Here is a 26,456-nt window from a genome sequence, read left to right as displayed (position 1 = left end):
CTCCCACCCCTCATTTTAAAAGGGAAAGTTATTTGGGAGAAGGAAACCGTGCATTAATTTATTCTGATGTGGCAACCTGCCTTCCATCTGTGTCTCTTATACCTCCATTTGTTTAAAAGAAAGATAAACTGTTCTTTAAAAAGGCTTGGAGCCTTGCTTCTAAACAGGACATCCTAGTTGACTTAGAGTGTAACTAAATGTAAATTGTAATTTTTCATGATTTTCTGTTGAAACCAAATTCTGCCCATAAAACTGTATATTCTGATCCTGAATGAGTTCATTCCAAAACAATGGAAAAGTACTCAGAGAAAATGCTGAAGAGACCATCAGAGGAGCAGGAATCCCCAAGAATCTGACCTCCCTGTCACATCTGAACAGTTAGGCTCCTCCCTGAGGCCCAGTTTCTACGTGTGTGGGGTAGAGGTGACAATGCTTGCTTCTGTCTCCTGAGAGGAGGTGCTATGTGAAGAGGACAGACTTGATGACCAAAGAGCTAGAGGGAGAAAGGGAACTATTCAAATTCTTTCAAGATCAGAACATTTTCTTAGTCCCATATGACCAAGTCAGAAAAGTAAAGTTATGTTAGAGATCTCCTGTTTTAACTAAAAACCTCAAGTTTAAAAATGTTAGGAAGTTGGTCTTTCACATTTTCCTTTCTCTTCCTATATTTCTTTCCATTTATTCTTCACTAGGCTCAACATATGTAAGGAATACATGCCAGAATGGTAAACTTTTCAAAAGCCTCATAATGTGAAATTAACACTGTTCTAATCATTGTTTCCCCCCCTGCAAAAGTTCTGTCCTCCTCCAGAATTACTAGCTGGGTGAACATAATATACAATGGGCCACATCCCCCAATTTCTAAGCCTAACTTCAACTCCAGAGCAAGGGCAGGCAGGATGACCTAGGATTATGGTCTCACAAAATTTTGATAAATTAGGCATGCAGAAGAAACAGTATATAGAGTTGTATATGAGACTTGCTAAATATACTATCAAGCACTTTATTCTATGCATTAATTTTATCTGAACTTCAACCAGATAAACTAGGTCTTATTTCTGCCTGTTTTATAAATGGGGAAACAGGTTCAGAAAGCTTCAATAACTTTTAACAAAACTAGAGAAGTGACAGAACCAAGACTTGACCCTTGAGTATCAAGTCCTCAGTTCAAGAGCCCTAAACAATTACATCTATTTCAACCCATTGCTCACTCTCTATACTCTTCCAAATCCTACTAGCCACCCTTTTCCTTCAATGTACTTCTACTTCCATTTCAAATTCTATACTTGATAGATAAGGTACCCTGACTTGGAAAGGCAACATAGAAAAGAGAAGGAATGGAAAAGAGTGGGAGTGCTGATCTCATGTCAATGACAGGGCACAGAGGCCAAATACTCAGAATGCATCAGCTTGCAAGCATCCTGAAATCTTCCACCAAGAACATTACACTGTACACTAGGCTATGCAAAGGAGGACTTCACACATGCTCAATACTACAGCATAAAACGGTATGTGAGAAACAAGTACAGGTTAGTCTTCTGCCTTACTGACATGCAGCCAATTAGTTAAGTCCTAGTGTTCTAATTAACAGAAAAGAATTATGCAAAAATTATCTATAATCAGAAAACATCGGGACACCTGGGTGGCTCAGCAGTTGAGCATCTGCCTTCAGCTCAGAGCGTGATCTTGGGATCCAGGATAGAGTCCTGCATTGGGCTCCCTGGATGGAGCCTGCTTTTCTCTCTCTCTCTCTCTCTCTGCATTGGGCTCCCTGGATGGAGCCTGCTTCTCTCTCTCTCTCTCGTGAAAAAATAAAATCTTTAAAAAACAACATCTTTTTAACGTTTCATTCTGAAGTTAGTAGTGGGCACTGTAGTTGTAAACCATTTCATTTGTTTGTTCCTTCTTCTTGGCAGAGCCCACTTACTTCTAATAGCACATGTGTATGCTCAGAGAAAACTTAGGAACACCAGAAGACTATAGGTTTCTGAGGCAAGAGGACAAAATGAACTAAGAGGCTTTTCAAATCTCCTGTTTATACCAGGGAGCTATCTATAATTCATCATCTGGCAAAAAAATGTAATCACAAATGAAGTATGTGACAGTTATATTAATAGCAACATTAAAAAATTCCCCCAAATAAATGCTTCATAATTCTTTTTTAAATGAGGTCGATCTATATTGAGGATATAGAGAAGGGTCTAAGACACATTACTTAGTTGAAAACACCATGCAGGTGCAATTTTGTATCCTTGACACAATAAACTTGTAGAAGTAGCCCAATGAAAGCTGGATACAGGACTTTTATTTTCTAACCTTTTTGTTTTTTAACCATCTGTTTCACTTTTTAAATAGTAATTTATCCTTACAAAGTCTTCCTTAAACTAAGAATTAGGAAATATCTCTCCATATGTGACAGATTGGAAGGAAATTTTTTTAGGGCTACCCAAGGCTAGTAATTTATGGATCCCAATGGCTGAAGAGAAGGTGAATCTTTCCTTCTTTGGGTAAATATTGATAACGATAACTATTCACAGTTAACTAAACACTGCATTTAATATACAGTTTAGCAACAAGTGCCCATATTCTCCAGTATCTATTCTTCCTATTTTACATTTTAGCTGGGCGCACAATTTCTCAAACTCGCTTACTAGTTAGGACTATATTGCAAAAGTCTGGCCTGTGATGTGGGGAGTGACGCCTTCAAGTTCTAAGTTGTGCCTATATAAAGGGAGTACATCTTCCCTCTCCCATGCTGTCAAGATGACATGATGGTGGAAACTGGAGCAGCCATCTTAGACCAGAAGATGAAAGCTACCTTTTCAAGATGGCAGAGCAACAAACCTACCACCAACTCCGGGTTTTCACGTGAGAAAGGTGTTGTGTTTAAGCCACATCTTGTTTTTTGTTGCTGCAGTTTAATATCCTGCTGCATGCATGTACACATACACACCAGAAGTTATTCTTATAACTAAATATCATCCCCTTTTAAGCTTAAGTTTATTAAACTGACTAAAAAATTAGTCTACCTGTACTAAATCTTTAAATAGAAACTAGAAACAGAAGCACCTAAGATATCTTACTTTCTTCCAGAATAACCTCTTTGGTTTCTGAGTAGCAATCAAACAAAAATAGCTCCACCTTATCAATTGCTGTTCCTGTTTCTTGTTATAGGACTAAAAGATTTTTAGCAGTCTATTTTCAATGTACTAAATGACCTAAATCTACCTCACTAATTAACCATAATGAATGAGAAAGTGAACTAGAAGGAGTTGCTAAAAATAAAGTCACTTTCAAAATTAATACACCAAATTACTATAATGTAAGGCAGTAATAGATTAATTATATGAAAAAACAAGACTTACTTCAAGTGGGTGATCTTTGATAATTCTGACCTAACTTTCCAAGTAATGCTTAGTACACCACATTGGTATGTCTTAACTGATTTCACTGCCTCTTTAACAAAGTCCTCACACAAATACAGTTACAGACAAACTGAAAATAAATTATAAATATTAGGGAGAAAGAAGGAAAAGTGAAAATCTTAAGGATGTTTAAGTTAGGGGCTCCTGGGTGGCTCAGCAGTTAAACATCTGCCTTTAACTCAGGTCGTGATCCCGGGGTCCTGGGATCGAGTTCTGCATCTGGTTCCCCAGAGGGAGCCTGCTTCTCCTTCTGTGTCTCTTATGAATTAAAAAAAAAAAAAAAAAAAAAGAGTGCTTAAGTTACTTAAAACTTTAGACTTTTCTATACCAACAAATATTCCAGAAATGATCCATCAACAGCAAAATAGATCAAAGGATTAAGATCCACAGGATAGCTTTCAGTGTGTGCATAACTTAATGTGTGTGTATAAGAAAGGCAAGTCAAGGCAAAAGTCACAACAAAACATTTCAGAAGTTATATGAAATCTTAGAAGTAGATGGTCTTAAAAAGTTCTATGAGGAGGTGCCTGGATGGCTCAGTCAGTTGAGGATCTGCCTCCATGTAGAGTCATGATCTCCGGGTTCTGGGACCCAGCCCAGAGTTAGGAGTCCCACTCAGCAGAGTCTGCCTCTCCTGCTCCCACCTCCATTCCTCTCTCTGCCTGTGTTGTCTCTGTCAAATAAGTAGGTAAAAATCTTTAAAAACAAAAGCAAACGTTCCATAAGGAGGTAGGAAAGGCCAGATGGAGTTAAGAGGAACAGAACTTTTATGCCCCACTTTATCCTTCTTGTCCTTTCACAACTAGAAAGAGTGGTCTTGAAACCCAAATAAAACAGCGATACGTGAAAAATACCTACAGTTACGTGTGGCTTGCACTGTGTCCACTTTAAACCACAAAGATTTAACATTCGCATAAACGACAAACCAAAAGTCATAAAGTATAGAAAGAAATCAGTTTTGCACACAACTAAAATTTATGTGGTGTTTACAAATGCTTCCATCCACAGATCCACAGATCCTAAATCCACAACTCCAAAACCTAAAAGCTCTCAAATCCTAGTTTGTGATGAGCGAGGAGGGGTCGTAGGTGCAAACTCACTGGGCAGTAGAGCACAACTCTAAATGATGTTTACTTGTTAATAGTCTTGATTTATCCCACTCCATGTAACTTTCACTAGACTATGCTTAATTATCAAGGTGCTGCTACCTTAGACCCTACGGAGCCTGCTGTCTCATCTGTGGGTTACAGGCTGTGTTACCTTCTAAAATCTGAAAGACTCTGAAGCACGTCTGGTCCCAAGGTTTTCAGGTAAGAAGTATAGAACTCTCTCAACTCAATTACCCACACCACAACCCTATGAGAAAAGAGCTCTTTTGCAAAAGAGGAAACAAAGGTTCAAGGGAGTCTAGGGTTCAAAAAAAAAAAAATTTTTTTTTTTAAAAGCAACTCAAGCAGTTCATAGTCTGGACTCTTAATCATTACCTATGAAGACTTTTTTTTTTTTTTTTTTTTTTACATCACATATTATGAGGTTTTTGGTTTTCCAGCTATGATTACCAAAATTAACCTGAGTCCTCTTATTACCCTTTCCAATTTTTTAAAAACCACAGTCAGGCTTCAGAAAAAGAAAGTAACGCATTTTTAGGAAAAATAAGACTGGGCAAAGTCGGGCTATTATTTTTAAATATCCGACATCCGGGGCAGCCCGGGGGGGGGCTCAGCGGTTTAGCACCTGCCTTCGGCCCAGGTCCTGATCCTAGAGACCCGGAATCGAGTCCCACGTCGGGCTCCCTGCGTAGAGCCTGCTTCTCCCTCTGCCTGTGTCTCTGCCTCTCTCTCTCTCATGAATAAATCTCAAAAAAAAAAAAAAAAAAAAAAAGACTGGGGAGCTGCTGCTACCATTACGAACAAAGGCGTCCAAGGACATGCCGTTTTCACCGTTCTTACGGTCACAAGGGGACGTTTCAAGGAACATACTAATACCAGGGTTAAAAAAAAAGTTATAGTGTGTGTGTGTGGGGGGGTAATTAAGAATAACATACCAGTATGGTGAGCTAATCGCCAAATCTTTCCTTGGAAGCCCACAGTTCAGTCACTAGTATCCCCCAAAAGGCCACCCTCTGCCTCGTCCCTCCTCCCGCGGAACAAAGTTCCAACAGAACGTTTCCAGGTATCCGGGCTCTTCCGGTGATGGCGGCGGGCGCAGGCCACGCTACCGGAAGTGAGGCTGCGCACCAGGCCCCACTTCCGCTCCCGCTGGAGCGCGGGCCCGCAGAGCGTCGGCCGGAAAGCACGGAAGCAGGCAGGGAGATGAAGACCTAGGAACAGGCCTCCCCGCAGGACAGGAAGCTTTCCAGGAGGACGCAGGGCTGGGAGGGGGGGAGGGGGAAACGTAATTAAAATGGACAAGGCTGTGACTGGCCAAGAAGGTTCGGAGAAACAAGATGAAGCACCACGAAACCCGCTGTCTGGAGCTGTCAGGGTCCGAGGAGACAGGGCGAGGGAGGAAAACCTTCCAGGGACGCGGTGCTGCGAAATGGGGGATAAAGGCGACAAGTGACTGCGACCTGGAGAGGAGGAGGAGAAGAAAAATGGAATGTAAGGAATCTGAAATTTGTTGGCATATTTTTGGCTAACTCTGCCTGTATCACCAGAGGGAACTTCCATTTGATGTAGGTAAAGGCCCAAAAAAGTAGTGTTTAAAATGGTTAGTCCCTGCATGCTCTTAGGTCAGACCTTTCCTGGGGGCATCTGGGTGGCTCGGTGGTGGTGGAGGAGCGTCTGCCTTCGGGTAGGGCGTGATCCCGGGGTCCCGGGATGGAGTCCCGCACGGGGCTCCCTGTGCCTAGGTCTTTGCCTCGCTTGTGTCTCTCATAAATAAAATCTGAGCAGCCCTGGTGGCGCAGTGGTTTAGCGCCGCCTGCAGCCCAGGGCGTGATCCTGGAGACCCTGGATGAGTCCCACGTCAGGCTCCCTGCATGGAGCCTGCTTCTCCCAATGCCCGTGTCTCTCCCTCTCCCTCCCTTCTCTGTCTCTATGAATAAATAAAATTTTTGAAAAAATAAGTAAATAAATAAAATCGCAAAAAAAAAAAAAAAAAACCCGCAAAAACCAAAACTTTCCAGCGCCTTTCTATATAAATTCACTTGATTCTCTTACACGGTCTGCAGGAGGCAGATTACAAGGTTATTTCTGATACAATTTATTAAGAGGATACAAACTATTGATGACATATCAAACATAAAACATTTGATTTTTCGCCCTCATTTTTTTGGAGGGTTCATCGCTCAGATCTTATTTGAGAGAGAGAGAACACACAAGGGGCGGGGTGGCCAGAGGGAGTGGGACAAGCAGATTCCCTGGGCAGGGAACCACTGGTGCTGGATCCTAGGACCCTGGGAGGAAGACCAGAGCTGAAGGCAGATGTTTAACCAACTGAGCCACCCAGGTTTCCTAATCGCTCAGATTTACCAGCAAGGAAACATTTTGCTACTACCTAGATTATGAAACAGAAAGGACGGAAATTAGGCATTATGACAGAAAAAGTGAAATACTACAGAGTCGAAAAGATTCACCACCTTATCCATCTTCCTTGATTATACAGTCTCTGGAGCATTTCCATTAATGGGCAAGAAACATCCCAGTGCGTTGAGTATGTTCACCTGTTATTTGTGAACTCTTAGGACATGAATAATGCTATCACCACAATCTGTTCTACTGAACTTTTTTTTTTCTATCAGCCTAATAGTTGTGCCAAGTTTGAGATCTGCAACTTTAGCTACCATAATGTTCCAGTTTTTTCTACCTAGGTTAAAAATTCCCATACTGGCTGTGCTGAACATCAAGAAACAATGATAGTCTACAGCAAACCTATTAAAAAAGTGAAAAAACCATTTAAAACTCTAGCTTTTTAGATTGCACACAAATCTATCTGTGCACCCCTGGGCACTTAAATTATTTAATCATTACAGTTAGTGTTAAAAACAATTACTTTATAACAATAATAAAACCAGAAAACAAGGGTAGCTGGAGAGAAATGAGAACCCTTCTGCAGTGTTAGTAGGAATGTAAAATGGTGCAGCCACTATAGAAAAACAGTATGGCAATTCTTAAAATTGAACCTAGAATAACCCTATGATCCAGCAATTTCACTTCTGGGTGTACATATGAAAGAAATGAAAGCACAATCTCAAGGAGATATTTGCACATTAATGTTTACAGCAGCATAATTCACACTAGCCAGGAGATGGAAGCAACCCAAATGCCCATCAACGAATGAACAAAGAAAATGTGGTATATACATACAATGGAGTACTATTCAGCCTTAAAAATTTAGGAAGGAAATTGACATATGCAGGGCATTATGCTGAAATTAACCAGTCACAAAAAGGTATACTGTATAACACCACTTTGATATTTACAGTAGACAAATTGATAGAAACAAAAAGTAGAATGATGGTTGCCAGGGGCCGCGTGGGAAGGGAAATGGGGAGTTAATAAGTATAGAGTTTCACTTTTGCAAGAAAAAGTTCTGGAGATGTTGCACAATGTGAATACACTTAGTACTAAACTGTACACTTAAAAATTGTTAAAGATGGCAAATTTTTTAAATCCTAATTTTAAAATTTTAAGTTATATTTTAAAAAAGGAACTGACAATTAACAAGATAGAAATAAATGGGAGATTAAGGAAGAACTTTTTTCTGTTTTTACAAAACCAGATTGGGGACCTGGGTGGCTCAGGGCATCTGGCTCTTGATTTCAGCTCAGGTCGTGTTTTCAGGGTCACGGGATCAAGCACCATGTCAGGCATGGAGCCTGTTTAAGATTGTCTCTCCTCTCCCTCAAAAAAAACAAAAACAAAAACAAAAAAAAACAGATCTTCAGAATGTCAGATGATTTTCTTACCACTACATTCTTTGAGACAATCACTACAAAGTCAGCCTACTTAAGGGTCTCTTTCTCAGGTGCTACAAGATTCTTTGTAAATCAAAGGTCAGTGCTTCCACATCATTATGCTACCCTGAGAAAGGTCTCTTCAAAGGAAAAGATTTTGCTTTATGATCAAAATTATTCTTCATTTCTTGGAATTTGCCAATTCATGACTCCTCCAACTCCGTTTTAAGATTCAACAGGAAACATGGAAAAAAGAACACATCCTTTCCTTTTGGCTTTATGATTAAAGAGATTTGCTTTGAAATGATGCAAACAAAGTTTATCCTCCAAACATTTCCTTGAGGATGGTGACTATACCTCATGTTAACTTCATCTAAAATAAGAAAGGCCAAAAAGTCTTTGGCATCAGACTATTTTTGATACTTCTAAGTAAATTCAGATATTCCTCTGGGGAAGAGAAAAAAAAAAAAAAAAAACAAACATTTAAAATAAGACCACATCTTCCTAAGCTCTAGCCCTGGCCTACAAAAACTTAACCTAAATTGTGACACATCCAAGCTATCTAACACAACTAATGCAAAGGGAACAAAAAAGATAGGCTAATACACACAGTATCTGTACTTAAAATGCCACTCCTTTTACCCTCCCATGTGTTAGGGATTAAGAACTAAGTAATTTCAATTGCCAAAATAAATAGTTATTCTCATATTCCTCCATAAGAGATAATCGAACTTCTGCTTGAGCAAGAGTATGATCAACCAATTCATTTACTTAAAAGTTTCAGGTAAAATGGTATTCTCATTTCAAAAATGACATTTACCTGAATGTCATTCAGCTAACATGACTGCTCTCATTTTCCTTAATCTTTGCAATAATGACCATCACCAACTTCTGGTTCTACATACAGTATCAGTCAACCTCACAGCACAGGTAGGACAAAAGAGACGAATCTAATTATATTCTGTACCTGATAAAGGTTATAATAACCATCCTAAAACTTCGAAAGAAAAATTGTAAGACTAGCAGTTGGGTTAGAAATTTTACAGACTGTTAGAGAATTCTGTTAATTAACTATTTTACCAAAAGCCATCAGACTATCAGCAAGGAAAGAGGAAGATGGGAATGAAGACTATACTTGTGCTCGAAGACAGACTTGAACAGGGTAAGTCATTTCCTCAGTAAAAACAATTTTTTAAGTGCATATTCAAACAGAAACTTTAATGCAAAATTTTTCTGAAGTAAACTTGTTTATTCAAATGGCAGGCTTTGAGAAGATCAATTTTAATGTTTGACCTATAAGCCTGGCAACTCTAGGTCAAACTGCTACACATTTAATAAGGATTGTAAACATTTAAAGGTTCATTACATACTCAATTACATTCAGGAAACATTTATGAAGTGCCCATGAGCAAGGATCTCTGCTAGTATAAAACCCAATCCTATTATCAATGTAACACCATGAATCTCTTTTTTAAAAACAAAAACACAGGCAAACTGTAACTGCATGAAAGAATGCGAGGGCATGAGGCAAAGCTGTGGCAAATCACACATATCCCAGCCTTGGAGAAGCAGGGAAATGGGGGGACATGTGCTAAAAAAATTAATGTAGTCCTAAGTAACAGTAATGTTCAAGAAACATGATAGCTGCCAATCTGTTCTGCATACGAGGGCTGTGCTCAAGACCACAAAATCCTATCTGCAGACTGGCAGAGACAAGCTGGAGCCCCAGATGTGTGCAATCAGGTCTGTTAAGAAACTTGGAAACTGGGCAGCCTGGGTGGCTCAGCGGTTTAGCGCCGCCTTTGGCCCAGGGCATAATCCTGGAGAACCGGGATCGAATCCCGCGTTGGGCTCCCTGCATGGAGCCTGCTTCTCCCTCTGCCTGTGTCTCTACCTTTCTCTGTCTCTCATGAATAAATAAATAAAAACTTGGAAACTATGGCATATGTAAATGGTTGAAGAAAGTAGAGATATTTAGCCTGAAAGGGGGGTGGGGGAGTGGGAAGCAAGGCTCAGAAGAAATTTGACAGCACATTTAAAATATTTTTAGTTTCCTTATCTAAAGAGTAAGTTTTTATGTAGTTGGCCAACTAGGCAGAAATAGTACCAAGCATAGAAGTCAAGAGGTGGTCTTGGAAGTGTATAACCATTAGGACCATCCATAGTAAAACAGGCTGCCTTACAGCATAGAAAGCTCCTGGTGCCAAAAACTGTTCAGAATTTTGGAAAAGTGAAAATATGTCCTGACTTGAGGGAGAGACTGAAGTAATTAATTTTTTGAACCTCTAAACACTTCCTAGTGCCAAGAGCTTTCTATCCTCCAAGGCAGCCCATTTTACTATGGGCAATTATCTTCTTTAAAAGAAAAATAGGGATAATTATTAGAAATTCCAAAAAAGGATTCAAGGAAGTGTTGGAGAAATTGTTCCCTTCTTGTATTTATCCATGTTCCAAAAAAATTTGTCCTGGATCAATACATTGCTGACTTAAATACACTCATCCAAGGTTCTTTCTTCGTCTCTTAATGACTTACCTCTGAAATCTCTTCAAGATCATTCTTGATGTGATGGTCTTCCCTAACTCATCATACCCCCCCAACACACACTCACACAGGCTGCTGTGTCCCCTCTCCGCCCCCCGCCCCCGCAGGTCTATCAACACAGTACTCTTCCTTCCTAAGGATTATTGATAACAGAATTCTAAATTCTAGGAAAGGCTTCAAATCTATGAAGTCATGTATCGTAAAATACTAGTACTACTAGATTACAAAGATCTATTATGTGTGTGGAAGAGTTAACCAAGTCAGAGAGCAACACACCTTCAAAGGCCTCCAGGGAACATATATTCTAACTTAGCACCTTGACAAGGAGTTAGCAACCACTAGGACCATATGGAGGTGTGTCCCTTAGAGGTTTTAGGATATTTTCCATTTGATAGCATCTAGTCTTGCTTAGACTATAAATTCCTTGAGGATGGAGAGGTCTTCCTTTCCCTGTTCCATAAGAGAGAGCCCTTAGTTGTTGGTTAAATGGAATTCTATAAACTACTTGCCAATAGAAAAAAAAAGTTATACTTCGAGAACTAAATTGTGTGTGTGAAAGAAAGGAGTTGTGATTCTTCTTTTGCAAATATGGTAGAATCAAACACCCAACTTCTTCTGTTTTTAGTGGGCACAAAAGACCCCTACTCTCATAATAATCCTTGATACATCAACGGTTGTGGAAATTAAAAGATCCCATTTCTATTACTAGGCTTAACACCAATCACTGAGTTCTAGAGTTAGTAATTTGGAGACCATCTAATGTAGCTCCCTCATTTTACTGCTTAGACAGGTAGTGACTTACTGATTCAAGACTCAGTTTTTTTACGTTTCCTATTTTTTTAATTTTATTTATTCATGAGAGAGAGAGAGAGAGGCAGAGACACAGGCAGAGAAGCAGGCTCCATGCAGGGAGCCCGATGTGGGACTTGATCCTGGGACTCCTGGATCATGCCTGAGCCAAAGGCAGATGCTTAACCACTGAACCACCCAGATGTCCCTACTTTTCCTTTTTTAAACTGCAGACAAAACAGGCTCAATCACCTCACAGAAGTCACTGCACTAGTCTAGGACCACCTGATATTCATGATTGCTCAGTCATTTCATTCTTGAAGTAACACACACTTGGAAGGCATCACGTATAGAATATATAACCATGACAAGACTCATGTATACAGTGACAAAAATTAGAACATGGAAGATTAGGTCAAATCAGTATTTATAATGACAATTATTAAAACAACTACTAGGGCGCGCCTGGCTGGCTCAGTTGGTAGAGCATCCGACTCGATCTCAGGGTCATGAGTTCAAGCCCCATATAGGGCATGGAGCCTACTTTAAAACAAAACTACCATTTCAGGAACTCTGTATCAGACAGTTGATCTAATCCTATGTATACACTAGCCATGCAGTCATTCCAATGATTTTGTCACTACAAATATAATTATCCCTGGTTTACAAATGAGACAAATAAGGGTCACTGTACCCAAAGAAAAAGCTTCAAAGCAGAGTGTGGATTTAAACCCAGGCCTGAAAAAAGAAAAAAAATAAATAAAAAAATAAACCCAGGCCTGTCTGACATCAAAGCCTGTGCAACATTCTGTTGTGCTACCTTAAGTACTGTCTTACGGATCCTCAAAACTGTTCTACTTATCTAGGATCACATTTCTAAATTTTTGGAAAGGTACACACAAGAAGGGAGGTGGTATGGTTCGGTGCAACAAGTGAGAGCCTAGAAGCCAAGCCCACCAGAGTTAGTCCTAGAACCATCATTCAGTGGTTCTGATAACCAGGGCACATAGAATAGAGAGATAGTAGAAAAAGCCTAACAAGGCAAATTCTAAGAAATGAATTACCATTATTCCTAAATCACTGCCTTTAAAATTCAGAGTATAATCCTCAAAGCCAGATCAATTATTCCAAACTATGTATGACAACCCTAGAAACAGAAAACTCACCCTCCAAAAAAAAAAAAAAAAGGGGGGGGGGTATTTTAAAATCCAAACACGAAGAGCTCTAGATTTTGCCTCCCTTGTACGTGTTTATTTTGTTTCACAATTAAGCAGCCATTGGAAGAATAAGTTTTTTCAAAGTTCTGGAAAGTCATCTTAAATTAGGCCCCGGAAAGAAATGGAATCTCTTTTAGTCATGACTTGTTTTCTTTGAAAGTTCACGTTTGGGTCAGCCAAGTTTCAAACGGTAAAATTATATTGCTGTGTTGTTAGTCAAGTTTGGGGATGGGGTGGGGGTTAAGCCGCTAGCTATTTGGATCACTGTAGGACAGCTTATCTGGTTTCTATACTGAAAGAAGCATCTGTCTATTCTTAGGCAAAAGACATCATCATTTTAGAGGAGAAGCTTGCACTGGATTTCTATTGAATGATCCACATGGGAAGACTCAAGAAAGTCTAGCTCTCCAAATAAAAGTTGTTTTCAGAGCGTGTGTGATTTTTCTTGGGTCAATGGAATGTCTAAGCTAAAGGGTTTTTCTTTTGTTTTCTTCCTGTGTTGCAATTTAGCCAAATACAAAACACTGGGTAGTGATTTTTCCCATTTATTCCTTGCCTTATAACGAGAATAAAACAGTGAATTACGAATCATGAGTTTCGACTCTTGCTATGTTACAAATGAGCCAGAAGTTGTACTTGCTTTTATTATATAATAGCTATCATTCTGATTGTAAACTATCTTTCATACAAACCCGCACACCACACTCTCACTATTAATGAAACTGTCACGTTACCATCCAACTGTCACGTTACCATCTTTCTACTTTAACTGCCTTCGTGAAGATGGTCGTTGCAGTCACAGGAACTAAGGAAGTGGTTTGGTTGGTAGGAAGGCAAAACAGATCAATGACAGAAGTGAGAGCAGTAATTCCTGTGGGATAAACACATTCCACCCCAGGAAGGAATTAAGTAGCCCCCGCTACCAACACTCCCAAAGGACCCTGAAAGACGTGAGCATCTCTGTGGTCAGTACCAGAATCAGCAGAGGTCCAGCAAAGGATCTCTTGCTCTCTTGCTGAAGAGTTAAACAAAATAAAACAGGGCGCCTGCCTTCAGCCCAGGGTCTGATCCTAGAGACCCGGGATCGAGTCCCATGTCAGGCTCCCTGCATGAAGCGTGCTTCTCCTTCTGCCTGTGTCTCTGCCTCTCTCTCTCTGAATAAATAAAATCTTTAAAAATATAAAAACAAAACAATGCAGATGAGATGCAGGCAAAGGGTCTACCGTTTTCCATCCAACCAAAGACTCGGAGCATCTCATTAGATGGTAGAGGTTCTTAAAAAAAAAAAAAAAAAAAAATTTTTTTTAATTGGAGTCAGGTTTGAAGAAGTATAAGACATTCTGTCAAATTATGTTAATGGGGCCAGTTCCCCCCGCCCCCCAAAAAAGTGATATTTGGGAAGTCTATTTAAAAAATAGTTTTAGGGACGCCTGGGTAGCTCAGTGGTTTAAGCGTCTGCCTTCCAGCTCAGGGTGTGATCCTGAAGTCCTGGGATTGAATCCTGCATCAGACTCCCTGCATGGAGCCTGCTTCTCTTTCTGCCTAGGTCTCTGCCTCTGTGTGTCTCATGAATAAATAAAATCTTAAAAAAAAAAAAAAGTTTTAACTCTTACTTGATGCAACAGAACTGTATGATCAGTAGTAAGTATACTGACAAGCACCATTACTGAAAGAGAGAAGAGAGATAAGTTAACGGGAGCAGGCCTTGGTTAATTTAAAACCACTTTTAAGGGCAGCCCCGGTGTCCCAGCGGTTTAGCGCTGCCTTCGGCCTGGGGCGTGATCCTGGAGACTCCAGGATGGAGTCCCGCGTTGGGCTCCCCGCATGGAGCCTGCTTCTCCCTCTGCCTCTCTCTCTGTGTCTCTCATTAATAAATAAAGTCTTTTAAAAATAAATAAAACCACTTTTAATTTATATATATGTATATGTAAAAAAAAAAAATCACAGCCATGAATAATTACTTACCTACTGCATTTCAATTATCTGCTCTACTTTTCACTGCTCACTTAAAGAGTCTTGTTTTGTCTTATTCTCAAGCACATATTAAAGGATTGTTGCTCGGACCACCCCACCCTAGTCAATTAATAAGAGAGCTACTCAAACTCGAGCATGAGTCTCTCAATATAGCTTTTAAACACCAGTAATTTAAAAAAAAATGCTGTCACTCTAACATTTCTGTTCTTTGATGTATTTTGTAATGTACTTTGGGGGAATGGATCAAGAATTAACTCATGGGATCCCTGGGTGGCTCAGTGGTTTAGTGCCTGCCTTTGGCCCAGGGTGTGATCCTGGATACCCAGGATTGAGTCCCACATCAGGGTCCCCTTAGGGGGCCTGCTTCTCCCTCTGCCTGTGTCTCTGCCTCTATCTCTCTGTGTCTCTCTCATGAATAAATAAAATCTTTTAAAAAAAATTAACTCATTAAAAGATTGGTTTTATTTCTAAGAGCTGAGAAGTGTAAGGACGCCTGGGTGGCTCAGTGGTTGAGAGTCTGCCTTTGGCTCAGGACGTGATCTAGGGGTCTTGGGATCACGTCCTGAGCCTGCTTCTCCCTCTTCCTATGTCTCTGCCTCTCTGTGTCTCTTATGAAGAAATGAAGTCTTAAAAAAAAAAAAAAAAGCTGAAAAGTGTGCCCCAAAAGTACATTTCAGGGATACACATAACGAAGCTGCTTTTTTGCTTTCAGTTCTCAAACGTCTTGATTCCACAAGAGAGCAGAGAACCATGATGTGCAACTTGTTCCTCCTTCTACAGAGATACTATAGGCATATAGCGGTAAGTAAGATTCTCTCCCACGTCATCAACAGCGACAAAGGGACATAGGCAATTTCACGTTTTTTAAATTTGTCGAGTTTACACACAGGGTCCCTATATAGTTACAACCTAAAGTACTATTTTAGAAATCAAAGTGGCAAGGGCATTTAATTTATAAATTACTACTTAAAGGCACCCTTTCTCTTCCACTTTAAAAAAATAATGTAGAAAGGGGCATCTGGTTGGTGCAAGTCGGCTAAGCATCGGACTCTTGATTTCTGCTCAGGCAGTGATCTCAGGGTCCTGGGATTGAGCCCTGTGTTGGGCTCTGTGCTCAGCAGGGAGCCTGGTGGAGATTCTCTTCCTCTCCAACTCCTCCTCACTTGCGCTAAAATAAAGGTCTTTAAAATAAAAAATAATTTAAAAAGCACAAATTGACCTTGACCTACATCTTGAAAAAGGAGACAACAGCAAATGTATGCCATTTTTAAAAAACATGGAAACCTGGAGAGAATAGTATAATTCACTGGGCTGCTAAGCTTAAAAACTTTGTAGACACCAATAAGCCAAAACCTGAAAGGCGATGACTGCAAGAAGTTGATAAATGGGATCTTGCTGACTTGAGGACCCAATTGCTTAAGGATGTACAGAGATCTACTGTAACTGGTTAAACTTTGATTACAAAATGAGATTATAGGCTGTTTCTGTATTTCACTACAAAAACTGGGGGACATATATCAGTCATTAGATGGTATGTTTAAGGCTTCCAACACTGTTATTAGCTTAATTGTTTTGTTTTGTTTTTTTTAAAGCGGGGGCGGGGGGGGGGGGGACGACTAAATACCCTTCCAGGAGGGCTGGATTTCACTGCTTTTAATTTAGGCAAAATTTCGTTTTAAAAGCACAAAGGAGATACTGCCCAGGGAATCCAAGAAGGCTTTCTAGAAGCCAACCATGTGCTTGAAGCCAGTTAGGCACTCCTGCACAGAAAGCAGGTGCAAAGGCACCCTGGTATGTGCCCCCCACCGCCCCGGTCCACATCCAGGACACAATGTGATATGGCAACGCACTCCATCGTTTCTGGACCTCATTTGTAACAGAAGAGGCTGGATGAGACGAATTCCTTCCAGTTCTAACACAGGATTCATTACATTCATGACTTCAAGCAGGATGCCTCTATCCTGCCTACAAAATAAAATACCCTGAATGGAAGAACTCCTTGAATGACCTTTTTCTTATCACCTTTGACTTGTCTTGAAAGCAGCAGCAAATGCATTTGATGGTTTCTTACAGAACTGAGTTAGCTGTCGGGCAACACACATGGTGGTGACCCCCTACTCTTCCCAAAGCTTGCTGGGGTGCTCCAAAAGGGATTTGAAAAATACAAGGTTTTTGAACACATTTAAATGGATTTAAATAGTACAAAATAACATACTTATTTCCTTTAAAAAAAAAAAAAAAGTTCTATTCCCACAGTACCCACTTCTAAATGGCTTAAGGCCCTCAAATAGATGACAGTTAACATTAATACAGAGATGAATAATAGGCTGCAGGGAAGTATACTACACTAAGCCTCTTGGGGGGGGGGGGGCTTACAAATGTTAGATTCATTTATCTGATCTATGCTGGAATTTAAACTTGGAAAACACAGAATCTACTAAACTTCTGTAAGTCTAGTGTTAAAACCTCCAATTTTGCTGGATTATTAAGAGTTTTTCCATTCACTCAATACTACTTAACATTATGATTAAATATCACAACGATTAGCACTTGAATATTTTGCTGTATGCCAAGCATGACATACATTGACTCTACCCTCTACCCCTCCCTCCCCAAGTCTCCAGCTGAGGAAGCGGAGGCACAAAAAGACCAAGTAACTTCATCACAAAGTCAGGAAGTTGGGGTCTGAATCGTGGCATCCTAACCCCATGGCCCACCTGTTTAAATGCTGGATGCCAAACCTATCTAGCACCTGACAATCCTGGGTGATCAAAGACGATTAAGACAAGCACTTGGTTTACACATGGTGGAGTCTGCCAAACATATAAAAAATAATTACAACATGTTATGTGTGCTTTAACCCAGGCCTTTAAAAATTGCTGTGGCAACGGCTAGGGCGGCGTGGGCCAGGGAGACTGCCAGGGGAGTTCAGAAAGGCTTGCATTGAGCTGGGTACTGAAAGATGAGCAGGCATTCCTGGGGTGCAGGAAGAATGGAAAGGCATTCTGGGTGAAGACAGCATGTGCCAAGGTACATAAAGGTGAGTGAGCTTAGGGAATCCAGTGTGGCAGGAGGGGAGGGAAGGCAGGGCAGGAACGGGGAGCTTTTACAGGTTAGCTAACTGGACCCCCTTCAGCACTGGCTCCTATCTGGCTTATTATGGTGGCTAGAAAGCAGGATCCACTTGCCAGCTGTCTCCTACAAGGACAGTATCTGATAGGGTTTGATGGTTTTTCCTTTTCTTCTGAGATTCGCTTCCCCCAAAGTCAGGAAGACTTTAAAAGACAAATTGTCCTGGGGCGCAAGCAAGAATGTGAGTGTAATAAACTAACCAGTTAGCCAAATTTTAGAGCCAGGCTATCCAGGCAGAAGAGAGCACAGAGAAGGAAGGGTAGTTAATCGGACTCCATGATGAACTGCCATAGGCTCTACAGTCTAGGTTTGTGGCCCTTAAGGGGTTATGAACACAATACTGTGAGAGTGAGCATGTGTGTGTTTTCTAGGGAGAATACCTGTACGTTTCACCAGATTCTCAAAAGGATCAGTGGGCCGAAAAAACAATCACTGCTTTCAAGCAGGCTTAAAGCCAGACCTCCATGTAGCTTATAATACCTGCGCAACCCTTAAGACACTACAAAAACAAACAAAAAACACTCCATTGCAAGCAAAATGAGAAAGCCTTCCTTCCCTCTTGGGCCTTACTCAAACACATTTTAGTTTCAGACTGTTCAAAAGGCCTTTAATATCCAAGATCCTTATTGTTTCCCTAACATTGTTCAGGTCACATTATGCAAGCCCACCACTAATTCAGAACCCCAGTTGTTCAGGATTTACCAATAGGTTTAAAAACCCTCCACTATCTAATTTTCCTAAGGAAAACCTTCCCTATAAATGGTAAAAACAGTGAAGAAATGCCAGGAGCTGGATCCCCAGGCCAGGTACTTAATTAACTTCTCAACTAATATTTAAAAGAAACCTTAAAAATAAACCACCCTTGGTGAAACCCATTTTAATTTTCTACCACCAGATTAAAAGGATGACTGCCCCCTGAGGGGTAATCATCACCCTGGAGTCTGAACACAAGAAATCTTATTTACAGGTTGGCAATTTGGTCTCCTGGTGGAACACAAATAGCAAATCCAACATCTGTCATCATCATCATCACATGACATCACATGTCACCAGCATTTCAACAGGTAATTCTTCTGTTGTCAGAAATCACTATTGCTGTTCAACTCCCTGGCCGCCATGTGTAAAGCAGTGCTCAGGTCAAGGCAATATAGGCAACGTTATCATGAAAGAGGAGCCTTTGTGTACTTGGCATGGTAGGCAGCAAGGAGCAGAGTTGTGGGGAGCACCACCAGTGCTGGCATCAATAGCAGCCCAGGTTCAAATGCCTACCTTATCAGGAAGCTGTGTGAGCTCAGGCAAGTTACTTAGCCTCTCTGCGACTTCTTCAGGTATAAAAAGATCATAACTATGCCTCATTATAGGACTGTTAGGGTAATCTTAGTAACAACGTTTGTAAAATGAACAAACATTCCAGAACAGTGTCTGGAAAAACCTAGTTCATATTTGACAAATACACTACATCTTACCAAAATTCCTTGGTTAAGGGAATTCACTATTTCAACAAAACAGAGAAAGAAAAGTCATGTTCTTTAAACAGGCAAATATCCAGAGTTAATTTAATGTTCAATGTGAAATAAGACACCAGAAATAATCACCACAGGACAAAAATACTTTAACTGGCAATAGAACGAAAAATACTGTAAATTTGGGAAAAATTAAAGAGACATTTACGGATTCTCCTACCACACATTCATCACTGTGCTGGATGTTAGTGATAAAGAAATTAAAGTCATTCTACATATATATATATGTTTATACCATAGGAGCAGAGAATACTGACAGTTAAGACTCATCTAATATATTGGGGAATGTAGTAGCCTTAACTTTGAAGGAGGACAGAAATTTCTAAAGTAATAATGGACTAAAGCATTACTATTTCATAATCGGCTGATGCTACTGTTCTGTGTCTTCTCTGGGAAAATAATGCAGGAAGGTCAAAAATTCTGTCAGCAGAACAGTCATGGTTCCAAGGACAGAGGGTGCAATAATGCAATCATTATTATAAAATAAATTGCTGCTCATTTTACCATACCTTAAGGTTTACTGAAGAGTAAAAATAAGAGCTTCCTTTCTAGATCAAATTCTGTGCCAGACACTGTGCCACATGTTTTGTATACATTACCTTATGATCCCATGAAGTAGGCATTTTTTTTTTTTTTTTTTTTTTAAGATTTGAGAAAGAGATACCAACAGAGATAGAACTTGAGCAGGAAGGAGAGGGAGAAATAGGCTCCCCGCTGAGCAGGGGGCCTGAGGCAGGGCTCTATCCCAGGACCCTGAGATCATGACCTGACATGAGCCGAAGGCAGATGCTTAATGGACTGAGCCACCCAGGCATCCCACATCTTATTTTAAAAATAAAGAAACTTAAAGTTTAGAGAAGTTAAAAGGCACCAGCCAGCAAGCATCACTCTGAATCTATCGATGAATCCCACATAATCATGTACCTTAAGTAATGGATTTATAATTTGATGTCCAATGTCATAAAATCCAGGCTTATTGACTGATTTCTCAGTAATCTGTCCTCATCCACTTTTAAATGATAACTGTGCACACGCGGATCAGGATAAACCCTAGTGGGGCACGCTAATTATTGCCACAATCTGAGTACAACCCTACATTGTAGATCTTGAAATTCCCAATTTACACAGGAAGAACGGACCTCAGAGAAATAAGTAGCTTGCCCAAGATAATACAGCTCAAAGGAGAGCCAGAATAGGAAACTCGCATTCAAAACCTACACTGGCGGACTCCCAAGCTCAAAGCACCGTGAAGCAATGGAAAGAAAGCTCATCTCAATTTCCTGAATGCAGATCCAATGGACAATCTTCACCATCAGGCAGGTCTTCTCAACTGACCCACATAACTTTGTTCCTGAAAATCCAAACCTAAGATAACTCTCTTTCTGGGAAGTCCCTCACTCCTCGACCAGTTGAACGTCACAGATTCTGTGGTCCCACTGGGCACCAGTGGGCCTAAGAAGCAGAAATGAAGAACTAAAAGAAAGAAAAAAGGAAGAACGAGTGCAGAGAAGCAATGGAAGAAATGGCCCTTCCTCCAACAGTGGGTTTTCCCCTCAGCCCCTTGAAGCCTGGCTTACCCCACACCGGAGAACCCCTCCTAGGCTTCCCCCAGCAGACCAGTCCTCACCAGTCCCCTCACGGGTCACCAGGCAACCAAAGGCGACATACACAAAGAGTAGAGAGGTGCCAAGCGCTGCCCTGCAGGTCTTCAAACTGAAGCAGGACTGGTGACCTATAAATATCCACAAGGTGACGGAACACATGAACAGATAAGGGACACACTGCAGAGGTTTGAGAGTTCGGATCTGCAGGCACAGTGAGAATCGAGAGAGCCCTGGTAAAGGCCCAGAGACCAGAATGGCTGGGAAGCCAGACGGCAGAGCTCTGGACAACTCAGCCCCCAGAATAAAAAGGCAGCAAGAGAGACTGAACAGTTTTGTTTTAAAGATTTTTATTTATTTATTTATTCATGAGAGACAGAGAGAGAGGCAGAGGCACAGGCAGAAGGAGAAGCAGGCTCCATGCAGGAGCCCGATGAGGGACTCGACCCTGGGCCTCCAGGATCATGCCCTGGGCCGAAGGTGGTGCTAAACCGCTGAGCCACACAGGCTGTCCCTGAACAGCTCTTAACGGCTCCAGAGGTCTAGGGCAAGGAAGGAATCATAATATATATTTCAACTGGTCTAGGGCATGGAATCATAATATACATCTCAACTGCCTGCAGGCCTTCTAGCCAGGCCCTGGTTCTCAACCCTACTCTGGCTAGTTGACAAACAGGTAAGTCACCTCTACAGAATGAGCTGCGAATTAAAAAAGGGCTCACCACAGCAAATAGGATTCCCTGCTGTACTGAATTCACCCAGCACAAGTAGTAGGCAAACAAATATTGGAAATGTAACTGTTTCAGCAAAACATAACCAGAGAATGCCATTGAGAACCAGTGATCTAGGGGTACCTGGATGGCTGAGTCGGTTGAGTGTCTGCATTTGGCTGGGGTCATGATCCTGGGATCCAGAAGTGGCGTCCTGCATGGGGTTCCCTGATCAGCGGGGAGTCTGCTTCTCCTTCTCCCTCTGCCCCCTCATTCTATCTCAAAATCTTTAAAAACAAAAACTTGTGACCTTTCAAAGCATTTCTTTTTAAAGGTACATTTTTTTTTAAGTTCTTCCTACAGCTTCCTGGGTGTGTGTTAACATAAAGTGAAGACAATGAGCCCAAGTGGAAGGATTTCCAAAAATCTACCCTCAGATAGGTGTAAATTTGTTCAGAAACATACAGGGGTTTCTTTTGTACAGGAAGTTCCTCCAAAAGGAAGTGCCAAGGAGCACTCACACTTTAGCAAAGCCTAGATTTGTGTATAATACAACAGTAGATAATCTTACACATCCCAGCCCAAATGCTACTGCTTCTAAGAATTTTTCTTCCATCTCCAACCCAGGGAGAGCTCTTTATTTTTATCTGTTATAGCAATTAGTCTCTTCTAACTTTGTGTTTCATGCTCTACCACCTGGTCCATGAGTTGTCCAGGGCAGACTACACATAGTGGGTACCCAAAAATTTCCTCAAAAAATCATCAATGTGATGTTGTGCTTTCAAATATAATACCAAACAGTATTATACCAATAGAGCATTTGTATTTCAAGGAATCCTTAATGACTAACACATATGCACACACAGAAACACAATGGAGGATTCATGAAAACATCACCTGAAAGGAGAAGCTAAATAATGCCTACAACTTAAGAAACTTACTTTAATAAACGATTGCCACAGATGTGCCTGCCCAGAACTAAAGTTAAATTAGCCTGGGAGCTGCTGTCTGGTGATAACTTTCTTACTGCCAGGAAGTTGGGGAGTATGTGATTAAACATGTTTCCGCCCTTAGCTCCACCCTAGATGGTATCAGTTCACTAACTGAAGGTTCTGCAGCTGACCAGCTCATACCACACTCAAAAAAAAAAAAAAAAAAAAAAATCTAAAGAACAAACTGTGCCAAATTCTCACAATTAAAACTCTACATCCCCTCCCATGTGTATACTTTATACTCATCTTCACAACATAAATTTAAAACCTAGAAGGAAAATAAGTTAAAACTAGGTTCATGACTTCAAACACAAATATTTTAAACTTTTAAATCACTAAAATATTAACTAGCCTGACCATCGGTTTTAAGTTTCTAACACATTCCTACCTTACTGTCCCCTAGATAAGCCTCAGGACTCTCTTCACCTTCCACCCCTGAACTATTTGGCTACATTCACAGAGAAAAATGACAAGAGTATGAAACACACAAGCGGTTGACAGGTTTGCAGGAGCATTTTCCTTTCCTAACCTTTATTCAAGCCTTGTCAAAGTCCCTAGGTTGTTTCCTTGAGTGCATAATTTTCCCAAAATACACTAGCTTTTTAGTTGACAAAACGAGAAATCCCCAAATGTTTTTTTGCTAAAAGTTAGACTCATAATCAGTTCAGAAACCGAGAAATACTTCTATACTTCATGAAAGCTCTATGACTTCAAACCAGTCATTTCACACCTTTCGGGCCTACAGTCTCCTCAATTAGTGATTTGTCTCTTTCAACTACAACATCATACATTTTTTTCAACATTATGTTTAAAATTGCACTATCTTAAAACATTTTTAACCTTTCTAGTTGGGCTTTGATAGCTGGTGAAGAGTCCTCCTTCATAGTTCTTTTTCAAACTTTTCTTGGCTTCATGTACATTAAGTCCAGCTGAACTTCAGAACTAGTTTATAAACTTCTTAATATTTTACAAATTTTATTGGAATTATACTTAATTTGTTAATTAATTTAGAAGAAATGGACTTTATAAATACCCATCCAAGAACATAATTTATTTACTCAGGTCTTTTACATCTTTTCAGTATTCTTCAGATAGTTCTTGTAAATTTGTTTTTACTGCAGCCAAGAATACTATGTTTTTCATTATGTTTTCTAACTGATTATGCTAGTAACGCTGTCTCCTGTGCTGGTTTTTCTTTTTTTTTTTTTTTAAAGGCACTGATTTTGTTTATCTTGTCTGCCCACCTTACCGAAATTTGTCATCAGTTCTAATTTGTGTTTGCAATTGATAATCTTGGATTTTTAAGCACACAGTCCCACTGACAGCAACAATGACAATTTGGGTCTCTCCTTAAAAGATAAGCAAAAGGGATGCCTGGGTGGCACAGCGGTTGAGTGGCTGCCTTCAGCCCAGGGCATGATCCTGGAGTCCCAGGATCGAGTCCCACGTCGGGCTCCCCTCATGGAGCCTGCTTCTTTCTCTGCCTCTTTGTGTCTCTCATGAATAAATAAATCTTAAAAAAAAAAAGATAAGCAAAAAACCAGGGAAGTATTTCCAAAAATACACATATTAGACAATGTTTACAAAAAAAACTGCCTAGGAATCAATAGATACCTCTAATAGAAAAATAAGGAATTATTTGAATAAACCAAATAGTTTAAAAAACAAAAAACTGGTGAACATATTAAAATGGTAACCTCATTAATAAAAATACAAGTTAATGAAATAAATATATTCTTTCAGCCAACAATTGCCAAGTAAGCTATATAATAATATCTAATGTTGGAAAGCATATGGCAAAATGAACACTCCAGATGGGGTTATAAATTGTTAAGTCTTTTTACATGGCAACTCAGCATTACCAAAAAATTAAGTGCACATACTTTCATCCAGAAATTTTGCTTCTAGGAATCTTTACATTATACTCAAGTTCTAGAGTCAAAAGGGTAAATTATACAATACTTAACGGTTAAAAAAAAATCTTTAATGATCCCATAAACTGTTCAAGTACATGTAGTTCATTTATTCAAATATGCATAATATACATATAAATTATATTTACTGATGTGCATATATCCTGAATACATGGACAAAATTTTAAAAAAATTTTTTAAGAGCAAGAAAATCAAGCAGGCTCCATGCCCAGGGCTGAGTCTGAGACAGGACCCAAAATCATGACCCTGAGATCACGACCTGAGCTTAAATCAAGAATTGGATGCTTAACCGACTGAGCCATCCAGGCGCCCCTAAAATTTTACAGTTTTAAATACGTTAAGAATATATGGTTTGACAAATCAAATGCATAAAATGCAACTCTACAACTTTATTAGAAATACCAGCACACCTGTTTCTATACACAAAGAATCTCTCAATATCATTAACAGCAAAAATACTGAAAACAATTCAAAATGTCAGGAAATAAAAATTATAGTACATCCCTACAATGTAATACTATATAGTACTACACAGCTTTTTAAAAGATTGAGCTACTGCTATATATCCTGACATGGAAGATTTATGATTTATTGTCAAGTTAAAATAGAAGGAATATATCATGTATTGCATATATCTAAGCACATATTAAACCATTAACTCTGATTACACTTCTGGAATGGAAGACAAATATTACATTATTTGTAGCAAGGTATATTTTTAGACCTTAAAAATTATGAGTCCTTATTACTTTGTAATTTTTTTAACAGAAAAATGGGGAGCCATGGTATTTATGGTTCCTTGCAACTGCTTTCTAAGTTTATGAGAAACAGGTGCTCTGAGGAGTTTCCATGTTGATCTCAGCTACTGATAATCAGTTATCTGGGAGTGTGTAGTGAAGATTCACTATGCTGGCCACAGAGAGCAAAAAAAGTAAAAACAGAGATGGCATCCAACAATTCCAAACATTCTGATAAATGCTTAAATACCCAGTCAACGTGATCTGCTTTGTTTTGTGTCTCTATGAAAGTAAACTATCTGAACATTTTAACAGCCTTTTCAAGGATCACAAACACAAAAGATTTTATTGTATTCTTAGAAAAGGTAAAAAGATCTATGTGTTTCTTTGAAGAACAAGCTTCCCCCACTGAAGGAACAATAAATGGAAAACATCAAGAGGGCAGAATGAGGATAAAAGAGTGGATCTGGAAGACTGGAGAGGAACATCATTCTATTTCCTAGGGATTAACATTTATACAAACACTGACTACAGTAATGGAGGGCCTTTTCCACCCTTTATCATTTTGTTTAGTTTAGCTGGACAATGATGCAAAACAAACCCAAAACGAAGCAGGGGACATGGCTACTATCTATGCAACTCTTCCAACTCATAAGTCACCAGGTTATCCAGATACCACTCTATGTCCTGGCTCACAGGGATTTCCCAACTCTGAAAATCCCACATTGCAATGTAACAGGACTTGAAACCTTACAAAAAGGACTCATTGTGTCACTTTAATATTTAGCCCTATACAGTCACTTTAAGCATAAAACTAACACAAAGCCAACCTGAAAACCCTAGAAGCACTTAATTTAGATGAAGAGATCAAATGTTCTTTCCCTCCGTGCAATGTGCTTCCCACATGGTTCAATTAAGGAGCCACCCTTCAGAGTCCAGCAGAGAGGCAAGCTGAAATACTGCAGGACTTACAGGCCAAACAT

General features: G+C 39.9%; 2 protein-coding genes across 38 annotated transcripts in view; one reads left to right on the top strand and one right to left on the bottom strand.

The window, feature by feature from the left end:
- Nucleotides 1-26,456, bottom strand: part of RBPMS (RNA binding protein, mRNA processing factor) — a 172,899-nt gene that overhangs the window by 119,866 nt on the left and 26,577 nt on the right. The window lies entirely within an intron of this gene.
- The window catches only part of LOC144284473 (uncharacterized), a 187,032-nt gene continuing 166,227 nt past the window's right edge, over nucleotides 5,652-26,456 (top strand). For 2 of the 6 annotated variants that reach the window (XR_013352880.1, XM_077849048.1), the window contains exons 1-3: nucleotides 5,657-6,025; nucleotides 15,557-15,645; nucleotides 18,944-19,040. Coding sequence is in view for 3 of the 6 variants with exons in the window: in XM_077849048.1 (XP_077705174.1) it covers nucleotides 5,872-6,025; nucleotides 15,557-15,645; nucleotides 18,944-19,040 (340 nt within the window). In the remaining 3 variants the exon portion in view is untranslated. Of the gene's footprint in view, nucleotides 6,026-9,408; nucleotides 9,485-13,189; nucleotides 13,301-15,556; nucleotides 15,646-18,943; nucleotides 19,041-26,456 lie in introns of those variants that run through there. The other 4 variants (XM_077849046.1, XR_013352882.1, XM_077849049.1 and 1 more) reach the window with 4 other exon arrangements.

The sequence above is a fragment of the Canis aureus genome, chromosome 15, assembly GCF_053574225.1.
Source record: "Canis aureus isolate CA01 chromosome 15, VMU_Caureus_v.1.0, whole genome shotgun sequence".
Taxonomy (NCBI): domain Eukaryota; kingdom Metazoa; phylum Chordata; class Mammalia; order Carnivora; family Canidae; genus Canis; species Canis aureus.
Note: the sequence above shows the minus strand (reverse complement) of the source record. Positions and strands in the feature narration are given on the sequence as shown.